This window comes from Microsporum canis, genomic scaffold (assembly GCF_000151145.1).
Source record: "Microsporum canis CBS 113480 supercont1.7 genomic scaffold, whole genome shotgun sequence".
NCBI classification, from domain to species: Eukaryota; Fungi; Ascomycota; class Eurotiomycetes; order Onygenales; family Arthrodermataceae; genus Microsporum; species Microsporum canis.
Window position 1 is genome coordinate 589,890 of NW_003299163.1, and position 12,138 is coordinate 602,027.

The window sequence follows — 12,138 nt, forward strand, 5'->3', positions numbered from 1 at the left end:
CAGATCGACGTAGACCATCTTCTCATCCCTTCTGACGCCTTGATATCTTCTATCTTCGCTTTCCGTTTCGTCAAAACGGATATATGGGCCTGTGCGTCGTCTTCCTTCCACCAAAGCAGTGCAGGAAGCGGCGCAGATCAGAGATGGTGGGCGGTTTTGGCCTGTTGAAATGTTGTTTATAGGCTGTTAGTAGACGTCTCGAGCTGTTTTCTACGCTTTTACGAACGGTTTCAGGCCCGCTGCGTTGGAGATAGCGGGTGGCCCCTATATCAGTACGCCTCTCAGTTGACCTAGAGACCACGACAGAGTTGATATCACCAGATACTCAAGCCTGGACTACGTGAAGGGAGAGCAGAATGCAGGGGACCAGGCAGCGTCAACCGTCCGCCTGTGATGGAAGCTACATAGCCGCCTGATATAGGTTACACCCTCCTCGAGGACTACGGGACGATACCCAGATATACCTATTTACGGAGATAAGCACTTCCTACGTTATGGATAACTAATAATCAAGAGAACAGGCATACCCATTACTCGTGGCTGGAAATCTGGCGTATGACGGAGGCTTCGTATGACACTCCACAAACGTATCCTAAGCTTATACCCCATAACAAGTCGCATTCCAGGATGAAATATTGACTAGAATGCTGACTACCGTAACATTAGCACAGGAAAATTCCATGCTGCGTTTGGCCTCTGCTATACGCGGTTCAAACTGCGATACAGAGACACCTACCAATGCTTTTGCCACTCTATATAACCCTATATATATACCATCAGGCTACTAAATCGCCATCAAGTGGCAGAAGCCGTAGCCAGGTGTGCTGATATTATTCAAGTACTTATCTATAGCAGTCAGTAATGTGAATGTATCATGAGACGCATTCAACTGATCAGGGTTTCTAGTTCGTCAAACAAGACGTCTAAGAGATATGAATTGTATTAATGACAGCGTTATTGTATACTCGACTACATTAGTATAGTGTAAGTACCAAATGATAGTTCTCATACCAATACTTATATCGATGGCCTATACTATGTGTCCTGACTACCAAACACGGAGCAATCATATAAAGTACATGTTTACTTGAGAAGCAGGTGAGCCAAAGTATTCTCACTCGTCACCACTTTGATGGTAAGATGTCAAGGTGAAGCTTCGTCACGTACCTTCATGTCGGCTCTTCATCTTTTGCTAGCAGCCAAAATGAAGCCTAAGACTAACGTATTTGTCTATATTCGAATATATAAAATCTGAACAGTAAACAAGTATCAGGTTAATACCCATTCATATTACTACAATACTACATATAGCCATTGAATATAAAGTCACTTCCAGTATACAAGACCATCCATCAGCCGCCTAGCAGATCTATACACCGTCGCTCTATCAACGACTCGACTATCACTATCCTTGAACTCTGCACCCACGGCTAACGTTCCCCCAGGGTGGCCAATAACAACGGCATCACTCGCCGCCTTACTTTCCCTCGATACAAACTGCTTAACAACCGATCCTTCCAACTTTGTGGCTACAGCAAGACTGAGCCCGGCAGTGATGGGAAGAGCCTTGTGCGGTTGGCCTACCGAGATGGTTCTGACGGTGATATCCACACCCTCTTCGTCAGGCGTGGAGATGATATTCACTTTTGGTATAGACGCAGGCACATCGTCTGCCGTCTTTGCCATGCCCATCTTGATCGCGGCCTGGGTTCTGATACGCTCTAAGCGCTCAAGCAAACCAGGTGTGGAAGATATCTGGTCGGGAGATATCTTGCCGTCGACAGGTAGGTCAGAAGCAGGTATGAATATCATGGGATTCCCCACGTCGATGCACGTTGCTCGTACACCATCAAAGGTATCCATCGGTGCCCCTGTGGGTAGTAGTTTTCCCGTTTTAGCGCCGGACGGGTTGATAAAGTCGAGTTTGATTCTTGACGAGGATCCAGCGACACCGTCGATTGTGAAGTCGCCGCTGGCTTCAGCCTCGACGGTACCATCAGGTGAGATTGAAATCGGAAACGTAGAGTCGATTATCTTCTGGGTATTCGTATTGTATATGCGAACAGTGGCCGTCTTGTCTGCTTTTACATCTTCCCTGCTCAGGCTGACCAGTCCCGAGTCGATAGCAAACGGTCCAACGGCACTGGTTAGATTCCCGCAGTTCCCTGAGTAATCGATGTCCGTTGATTTGATGCCTACTTGAACAAAGGTAAAGTCCACCTGTGCCCCCTGTGCTCGAGACTGGTCTGAGGCTGGAGACACGACGCAGATTTTTGATAGACTGGATATGCCGCCTCCTAGCCCGTCTAGCTGTCGGCCATTTGGGTCTGGAGAGCCCATGGTGCCGAGGAAGATGGACTTCCAGTCATCTCGAGACGCAGGCAGGTCTTTCTGCTGGAAGATCAGGCCTCTCGAAGTTCCGCCTCGATAGTATGAGGCTGGAATTCGGTTTTGTCGATGTACTGCCACACTGGTTGAGAACAGTCGACTCTTCACCGAGCACTACACATGCCTTAGAATATGTATTATTCTCGTTGATTTGTCGATTGGACTTACTGAGCCAATTTGAGACTTCCACATTGTGTCTTCTTAATGTTTGTGCAATACTGGATATATTGTTGTAGTAGTAAAGGACGTAAGTGAAAAAAAGATGTTTAAATATCAAACTTGGCTATTCGGCCATCTGTAAGGATTTGCATCTGATAATCCCCTAGACACCCACTCCATAACTAATTACCACGCCTCTGGGATGAAACAGATAAAGATACTAAAGCATACTGCGCGCTAACTAACTGTAGTGGTATCGTTGTGCCCTGGTGCACCATCCGTACATCCAAACGGCTATCAAAACAAGGATACAACAATAAAGTCCAGAACAACTAATTATCGAGTCCGATCACATCCTTCATCTTTTTCTTCAGTGTATGGCCATCGGGCGATGGAGATTTATGTGGGGTCGACCTATATTCGTCTCAAATGGGCGAATGCGTCATACACCTTAGTAAAGTACTCCTTCCCGTGTCCATGGAGCTCTTGCAATTGTGAATAGGCTTGGGCAAGGAATGGGGATAGCATGGAATTGGCTGAGACAAGAAGGGAGTCAAGTCTTTGACAAGATTCACGGTACATAGGATGGTAAACTTGAGTATAGCTGTGGTAAACATAGATCAGGTTGAAGTTAGGGAAGTAAAGGGCAATAGCGACCCCAATCATGACAATAAACAGGGCACAAGCAAAGAAGTAGGTGAGCAAGGGGAATCTCGAGCCGCGACAAGGAGAAGCGGGAGTGGCGGGTGCTCTGGGGTCTAAGGGAGAAGGATGGACAGCTGCATTATGGGTACGGGCGAGAAGAGAACGCGGCGTAGCAAAAGAGCGAGACGCAACAGGTGCAGCGGAAGAAGTTACATACGATCTTCTCCGATCTCTATCCCTCTTTAACCGGTGTATGATGTGCAGCATTTCCTTGCGAGCGGTCGAGGCATCGAGCGGAACGCCGTCCAACGCCATGGTGACATACTCCTTTGAATGAGCTTGCAAGAGTCGGTGCTGGAGAAGATATCTCATCGTCATACAGACGAATATACCGCAGTCACTGCTATTTTCTTGCATAGGCGAGTCTCGCATGTGCACGAACTTGATGGGTATGTCGCAGAGCTTGCTGATCTTAGCCGTAACCTGGCTCGCCTCGGTGACGTTTCCGGGCGGGAGAGAGTCATAGTGAAAGGCTACTTTGTCCACGAGAGAGACTAGTAGTAGAGACCAGTGCGAGCCGCCTTCCGCTTCCGTGGTATCACGGCAGTCGTTGATGGGCAGGAATACGTGAGAAGCACGAGTGAAGTCCGGCAGCGCACTCTTCAGGGTCTGCGGATCAACGGTATGAAGCAGGAGGAATGACATGCTTGGGCGAAGGAGTATAATTCGAGTATTATACTGTGCTAGCACCTCATGCTCCAGATATCTACGGCATAAGAGTCAGCTAACTATCCCAAGTTGTGAAGAGAGACGTCATACTCCTCCCAGAATGCGATGACACTGTCCGTCAGCCAGTCACCCTTGAGCGTATTGACGTCTCCATTTGTAACTATACACAATATATCAGCAGAGCCACCAAGGCAGAGAGCGGGAGTACCTTTCACATACGGCTGTTATCATTGTCTGGAGCAACAAGGCCGTCGTCAGTGTATGTATTCAACGACAATAACCACATAAAGGGACAGCTGCCATCACTCACAGGTCAAGTAGACTTCATCCGAATTCTTGTACGTGTTAGCATTCATATACCTGAGCAGATGACGGGTGATTCTCTGGTATAGAGCCATAGCAACAGAATGAGAAGCCAGGCTACAAAAATATAAGAATAAGCAGATATTAAGCTAGTAGCTGCTTTGAAAGGAAAGAATTCCATCCTGCAAGATATTTCATATATACTTGTCTTATTCGTGCAAACAAATCCAGCTGGGGCGAGGCGGTTGATAGCAAGCCATGTTGTGCAAGCTTATATCAAACACTTTTAAGCAAACGACGAAGCAAAGCAGAATAACCGGTGAAACAGATCGATACCACTGAAGAGGAAGAGAGAGAAAAATACCAACTACTAACCGCATCACCAAGCCGCTCTTTCACCTTGCCCTTGAATCGACTGAATCCTCCTCCATCGAGCATCTTCCAGGATTCCGTGTCTCCGGAGCTGCGAGGCGGGGTTGTCTTCTTCTTCTTCTTCTATCCACCTTGACAATGGTAGAGAGGGGTCTAGAGGCCAGCGTAGAATGATACTATTGAAGATGTAGTGAAGATGTAGTAGTAGAAGAATAGTATAAAGTGGGAGGAAACGCAGCGGAACTTATGGGATGCGGAGTGGCAACCACCGCATCATAAATAACCAGAGAATCTTCAAGTCTTGCCCCTTGAAAGCTTTATAGAAGAGATGATACAGCCCGGTAAAACTGCCACCTGCGAAGAACGGACAAGCCACTTGGACGAAAAAGCAGCGTTTCTTCTTCTCTTTCTACAACCTCAAAAGCCGCTTTTTTTCTTCTTTTCCCCAGATTTTATCTTCTTTTTTATTTGAAGTATCAAAACATCACGTGAGGTTATGATGTCATAGAGTAAAAGTTGTAGAGATTTCTAGATTTACATGAAAAGGAGGTAGAAAAGGAGGTAGAAAATAAGGTATAAGCGATTAAAGCAGTATAACAGCGTTGGGCATGCCCTAAAGATGAAGCCAAGGTCGAGGAGCAAGAAAGTTATAGGGTGACGGACTCGGTTTATAGTGATCGCGGAGGGTGTTCGATTATTTCGTCTCGTTCTCTCTTCCCCGGTGTCGTGCTTTTGATTCTTTTCTTTCCTGCGTAGCTGTATAGCTTTTTCTCCCGTCTTGTTGTCTTCGTTTGCTTGTTTGCGTATATTCCGGGCGCCGGGGTATATGTAAGTCAAGTTGCTGTTCTGAAGATATAGGATGCCCCCTTCCAAACCCAAGCCCAATACCGTTGTCACCATTGAAAAAAAAAAAAATGAAAATGAAAAGGGAAGAGAAAGGAGATACCGGTATGAGAAGAACAGAGTCGTATAGAAACAGACAAAAAAAAAGGGAGCATGCTGGTGGAAATATCGCCCAAATAACAAAGGAGATGAGAAACGATGAGATAGGACGGAAAAGAAAATGAATATAAGTCTGTCTCCAAGGATGAACGGAAATGTATCCCATGTGTGAGGATAAATAGAATAACATAACAGTAAAATGATAGGTAATAATATAGGATGAGATGGCTGTAATTTTAACCGGCCAACTTGGCAAAATGTTTCGTCCAGATCCAGCCGACCTGGCGAGTTGGGTCGTCTTGGTTTCGGGCAAGCCAGAGATCACCCTTTTCACCAATGACATCAAATATCTCACCAGCCACATAGGTTAGGTATGGATACCCTGCCTCGCGCCGGGCGCGGTCGATATTAAACTCGAACATGCTAGCGGCCAGGAAGAGGATGGAGGGTTGTTTAGGTGCAGAGGTATAGCCCGCATGGGCATTGGTGCCGGCACTAATACTACGGTTCATAGGGATGCTGCTGTGTTGGTGGTGCTGGGTGACGAAGCGAGATGGTTCGGGGTTTTCTGCCATCGGCATGGCCGAGGAAAAGAAGCCGGAATACCGTGTTGCTGAGGGGGAGGACGGATGCTCAGCTGGATCGGGAGCTATGTGGTTGTTATTGCTGTTGCCATTGACATTGACGTTATATCGGCTACTACTCATCAGGTGGTCAGGGAAGAACTCGAGACGGGGCGTGTCTAGAGCAAGAAGCGGCAGCTTCGGCGAGGCGTCTGATGTTCGGTATGATGAGTTGCTGGTGCCGCTGGGGCCCGTGACGCTGGAGCGGGTAGAGGAATTGATTATTGATGGTATCGACGGGATATGGCTGTTGGTCACGTCTGGTGCCCGGACTGAATACGTGGAATTGGCACGCGTGCGAGGGCCAGATGTTGGGAACACATATGATCCATTCCCATGTTGCATGAAGCCGGTGCCGGGCGGAGTTTGTATCAAGTGTTCTGGACTCCGTGAGGCAAATTCGTGAGAACCCTTGGGTGAATTGCCCGATTCGCCGGAGAATGTCCGGCCAGTCGCGCTGTTGACTGTTGACGGGCGGCGGGAGGAAGTGGCATCGGCTCCATGGGAAGGTGGCGGGGAGTTGTAGTTGTTTACCAGAGCTGTGTCTGCCAGGATAGATCCATTGCAGACGCCCAGAGAGAGAACCTGGGCTTCACTGAACGAGAAGTCCCCTGACCAATCGGTGATGATCTGATTGATGTCCTGAGGCAGTCTATCGATGGTATACCCGAGTCTCTTCTGCATCAACGTGAGCCAGGTGGCTTGGATCTGGACGAAAGCGTTTAAACAAGCTTCCATTAATTTGCCGGTAAGGGACAAGAGCTTCGGTAGTTCGTCTTTTAGCGCCATATTGAGCGCCACAAATTGTTCTCCTTGCTCCGTAACTTTCTTATCAGGCTTATCCCCTCGGTCCTTGATGGCTTTGTATTTAACATAGTCCATCAGCCTCTTGTTACGCTTTTGCATTACTCGCTGCGGCCCGTCGTGAAGCTTCAATAGTGTAACCATCGGAGCTACAACGCTTTTCCGGACTTGTGTGACCTGTCTGGCCGTTAGGCTCTACATTCCCCGTTTTGAAAAGTAATAACAAAAAGAGTTTAACAACTTACATGGTCAGCTAACGCAACGGTCATAACGTCCTTAACCGCCAACCGGAATCGGCACCATTTACTCTCCAGCTCAGGATAATTTGACGGCGCAAGTGTAATATATCCTTCAACGGCAACGATGAACTCGTTAAACTTGTTCATTGAACTTTGAATTTCACCCAGATATCCCTCTACATCACGCATGACAAGCTGCAGCTGGAAGAAATTATCTCCAAACCGTTGACTGAGAATATCGTATTCCTTATCCGAGAACATCTCCGTGATACCGACATGTTGCTTTAATTTCTCAGTCCGTCGACCAAACGCCTTTGAGAGACCGGCGCGGACGTCGGACTCTTTTCGCTTTCGACTATTTCCTACAACCTGACCGACGAGGTCGGCACGCTTCTTCATCTCATTTATTCGTACGGAGATGGCTGTGGTAGCTGCGAGGGCACTTGCGATCGCAGCATGGTCTGGATGGTCGGCTGGGGTTGCACTTAGTAGCTCGGTGAGAAGGAGCGGGTATTTAAGTATACGCTGGACAGGCTTGACTAGCAAGGAGTCTAGATTCCATGCAGACGTAAGATCAGCAGCCCACTCGCGGCATTCCTTCAACCAGATGTTGACATTCTTGTTCTTCAGGAGTACTTCGAGAGTCCTGTTCGCTGCATCATGGTTACGTAAATAGTCGGAATAAACGGCCTCCATCCTCTCAATGTTAGCCATGAATGCTTCACCAATAGCTGTCTTGCGATCATTCTCTTCGTCAGCTACCTGCTGCGGGTCTGGGCTGCTACTAAAGACTGCGCTGTTCTGAGTACATTTGCTGCTTCGTTTACTGCTCCACCGCTGGGATTTCGGCAAGACATAGACGCTTTTCGCCGCTTGTTTGAGAGCATCCTGCCAATCCATCGAAAACTGAACGACCTGCTCTGAGTTGCCAAATAGAGTCTTTATGTCTTCGGGCGATAAGCCGAGGCAAGAACTTGATGTACCTTTGTATATGTCCACGACAACAGTCATATCTTGGCCAAAGGTATATTCGGTATCTACCAATTCCTTGATTACGTTTCGCCGTTTCTTGAGACGTCGTTGTTCAGGGGTGGGGGAAATACGTGACGCAGGGTCAAGAATGTCGTGGAACGCAGAGGTGGTTTCTGGTGCCAGGGACGAGGGCTGATCCTGCGTTTGCGAGGTCGAAGAGGAGACAGTTTGCGGAGGGGTTATGTGCAACGAAGAATCTTCACTTCGACTGCTGGGCGGTGCGTCGTGGAATGTAGGCAGAGAAGGCATCGTGCTCGAAGAGGGAGTGTTGGTGTAGACACTTGGTGATGCATCGAGGCCAGTGGGTTGTCCTTCTACCTGCTCCGCTGCTAGGTGAGAAGGAGAAGAAGTAGCAGCAGCAGCAGTAGGAGGGGGCGGCGGTGGATGGTGAGGTATTGATGGAACGGGAAGATGCATGTGGAAGGGAGACGGTAGTGTTGGCGAGTCTCCATCTTGCGGTGACTGCACGCGGATTTCCAGCCCCAGACCTTCAACAGTGCCGTCTATAGAGGCGAATTGAGATGGTACTGCGTTTCTGGGCGTCTCTGCTCCTTCTTGGTCAGATGCGGATGCGGATGCAGATGCAGATGCAGATGTATGGGGTATCTCAGTTGCATCCGTTGCCTGGCGCTGATGCTGCTGATATTCATGTTCGGGCTGATGAAGATGCTGGTGTTGCTGCATCTCATCCTCCCCGGCAGCCAGATGCATCCAATCCGCGATAGAAGGGGAAGTGTCCCAGTCATCTCGTAGATGTAAACTCGCACGCGCAGGCAGGAACTCCGCTGTGGGTATGGTTGCAGAGTCAGGTACAAGGACACCATCATCGGCGTCTCCTTCATCGGTCCCTCTGCTCACGCTGTCCTGGGCAGATAACCTCTTCCCTTCGCTCTCACTGCTACCGGGCGTCAAGATGGGTACTCGTGGCCTCTCGTATCCTGCCTTGGCCAGCTCCTGGAGATATAGCTGCGTAGCTCGCTTGGAGTCCCAACGTGCCTGCTTGGCGATAGTGGTGTAGTGGTTGGCCATGTTCATGCTAAATCGCCTCTCAAGCGAGGCAATGACAGCATCGTCGTCGCCGGTGCCGAGAACAGGAGACTCGCCGCCGCCACCACGGTGCTTGTGGCTGTCGTCGGTGGCTATATCAGCCTGCGCATCATCAGCTTCACATGGCGGAGAAGGCGGGAAGATAGGTTGTGGAGTTGTCGGGTTTTCATGTAGGGAATGAGAGCTATCGCAGCTATCTTCCTGATGCTTGGACTCGACGCCCTCGCCTTCAACATCTCTTGACGGCGGATGATCCTGGAAGGAAGAGTTCCACGAACTCATACTCCACCTGTGGTGAGGGTTGCTGACTTCATGGGCTATTGAGTCAAGATATCTTGACCGTCGAAGCATGATGCGTATTGACTCTCCGTCATCGGCGGTGCTGTCGTCGTGCTCTGTATCGTGGTCACCGTGTCCGTCTGAGGTGCTGGACACGCTGGGACTGGATTCACGCATCTGCATTATATGGTTTAGCATGGTTCGATGGGCGAGCAGCCCATCCTGCGGCTCTGGGTCGAAGGTGGTGATTTCTGTGCCCACCGTAACGGCTGATTGGGGTATCGTGTCCGTGTTGCCTGATTCGGGTGTTTTGGGCCTGAACGTGTCGCGTAAGGTCATGTCGGGTGTTTCTGGGCGATTTAAATCCGCCTGTTGTTGTTGATTTTGTTGGTGATGGTCTGGCTTATATGTTACGGGTAGTAAGATGGGAGAGCGTCCCTCGTCAGGCGTGACGAAGGAGTCGTCAGAGGTGAATTGCGGTTCTGCACACTCATTCACGGGATCGGCGGGCGTAGCTTCTTGTCCCACCGGCGTAGTCGTTGTCGTTGTCGTCGTTGGTTCGGATTCCAATTCTATCGACTCTGGTACAGCCGTTGGCTCCTGTTCCGGCTCCGGTTCAGGCACGGCAGCTGGCTGTTGTTGTGGTTCCTCCAATGGCAACGGCGAGGGCTCGTCTACTGGTTGTGTTTGCGGTTCTAGTTCTGGCTGGGTTTGTTGAGGCTGTTGTTCCTGTGGTGGATGTGGACGTGCCTGTCTGGCCATTTTCCTGGCAATTTCACGCTCTCGTCGTACGGCAGCCCTCTCCTCCTTCTTAGCATTCTCCTCCACGGTGCGGTTGAAAGCTTGTTGTATCCGCTGTCGTCTGGCTGCAAAATCGACGCTTCCAAGCTCAGGCGGTTTCTTGGAACCAGACGCCGATCTGGAGCCGTCCTTGGACTGCAAGCCCGAGATACGATCTACAAGCCTAGCGCGGGAAGCCGAAGTTGTGGCGCTAGAAACGGGCTGTCTTGGCCTAGAGCTGCGCAATGGAGGGGATTTCTTGGGCAGAGGAGCCGTGATGAAAGCCTGGAGGGTCGGACTCTTCTGGTCCCTGGGGATGTGGCGACGACTGCCGGCCGTGGAGTTGCTGGCGGTGGTGTTTGTGGATGAGGAGCGAGCACGGAATCGAGGAGAAGCTCCTCCTGGCGGAGTTGGTTTGGGGAGCAAGCTGACTCCCTTGGGTGGAAGGGACACTGCTGGCGGAGGATACCGGTCCAGGGCGGAGTTTGTGCGAGTGGAAGGGGAGGAGTTGCCCGAGTCAGAGGCCTGGCTGGCTCGACGGGCAGAGAGCGGTATTCTGGAGTGCTGAGCGGCGGCGTGAGACTGGAGCTGGGACTGGAACTGCGATTGGCGCGATGAAAAGGAAGTTGAGATGGGGTGTGGGTTCATGTTCAGCTGCGGCGAAACGGGGGAGCCCAGGTCACTTTGGGAGCGTCGATGGGAGAGAGAAGGCAGATACCATGCGGTGGGCGAGTCGACGTCGAGTATATGGTGTGCTTTTTGTATGTGTGGTGGATGCGGATCAAACGCGTTGTCTAGGAAGTGTAGCTGTTTGGGCGTATGCATGCAGCTGTCCGAGCCACTCCTGCCTCTCCTGCTGGAAATTGATCCCGTCGGAAATGATGTCTGAAGTGACCCTATCTGATGATGCGTAGACGGCGTATATGTAGTAAGTGTAGCACTGGTGGTGGGTATGATCTCGCCGAACAAGGGCCGTCTAGCTGGCACTGGAGCAGCGGAGGGGAGTCCCTTGTAGACGGCGGTGGAAGTCCTTGCATGGGCGTGTGCGGAGGCAGCAGACGGCTTGGGCACGACCTCGTCTGGCGTCTGGTTGAACCTGTTGACGAGGTCCTGCAGCGAGGACTGCCTGCTTCTGTATGTTGTTGATATCGACGCCGCTGGAGTAGCGGTCACCCGCCTGGTCTTGCTGGGCGAGAGGTCCAACTCTGCCGTCTGTCTGCCAGCAGTATGGACGCTGTCGACGTTGTTACCACCACTACTGCTGGCACTGGCACTGGTATTATGGCTGTAATGCAGGTAAAAGTCGTGAGGGTCTGGGTAGGCCTCCTCCCTGGCGGGCTGCTGGTAGGTGGTCTGGGGCAGCAGCACGTCCGCCGGCGAGTCGAGGTCGCAGTCTCGAGGAGCAGACATGGTGCGAGGGACTCATCTAGGGGGGCGAACAGGGCGAGCAGCGGTCGAACAGGGCAAGACAAGGACTGGCAGGGCCGGTTCGAGCGGGCGGGCGATACAGAGAGCAGAGCCAGAGAGGCCAGTCAAGCAGGGCGAGGGTGTTGGGAAAAAGCAAGGGAGCAGGGCCTGTATGACCCTGTAAGACGAGAACTCCTTTCGACGTGGCAGTCAGCTCATCTCCCTCTTCTCCTTATTTCTTCTCCTCTGGCCGTCGTTGTCGTCTCGTTGTCTTGTCGAAGTTGTGTGTGCATGCAAGCTGCAAGATGCAAGTCGACGTGGTTGAAGAAACAAAACTTGGGCAGCATCAAAGTCGCACATCTCAGGAGTAAACAGTGAACCCTCTCCTT

General features: G+C 50.7%; 3 protein-coding genes across 3 annotated transcripts; all 3 read right to left on the reverse strand.

Moving 5' to 3' along the window:
• Positions 1 to 1,326: 1,326 nt before the first annotated feature.
• MCYG_07397 (DUF453 domain-containing protein) lies at positions 1,327 to 2,580 on the reverse strand (the record flags this gene model as incomplete). Its single annotated transcript, XM_002843568.1, has 2 exons — positions 1,327 to 2,502; positions 2,557 to 2,580. The coding sequence occupies 2 exons, from the start codon at positions 2,578 to 2,580 to the stop codon at positions 1,327 to 1,329; spliced, it is 1,200 nt and encodes a 399-aa protein (XP_002843614.1).
• A 381-nt stretch (positions 2,581 to 2,961) lies between these two features.
• MCYG_07398 (Ulp1 protease family protein) lies at positions 2,962 to 4,319 on the reverse strand (the record flags this gene model as incomplete). Its single annotated transcript, XM_002843569.1, has 3 exons — positions 2,962 to 3,958; positions 4,012 to 4,081; positions 4,232 to 4,319. The coding sequence occupies 3 exons, from the start codon at positions 4,317 to 4,319 to the stop codon at positions 2,962 to 2,964; spliced, it is 1,155 nt and encodes a 384-aa protein (XP_002843615.1).
• Positions 4,320 to 5,774: 1,455 nt separating this feature from the next.
• On the reverse strand, positions 5,775 to 11,752 carry MCYG_07399 (spermatogenesis-associated protein 13; the record flags this gene model as incomplete). The annotated part of the gene is made up of 3 exons (XM_002843570.1): positions 5,775 to 7,021; positions 7,107 to 7,160; positions 7,273 to 11,752. The coding sequence occupies 3 exons, from the start codon at positions 11,750 to 11,752 to the stop codon at positions 5,775 to 5,777; spliced, it is 5,781 nt and encodes a 1,926-aa protein (XP_002843616.1).
• Positions 11,753 to 12,138: the final 386 nt, after the last annotated feature.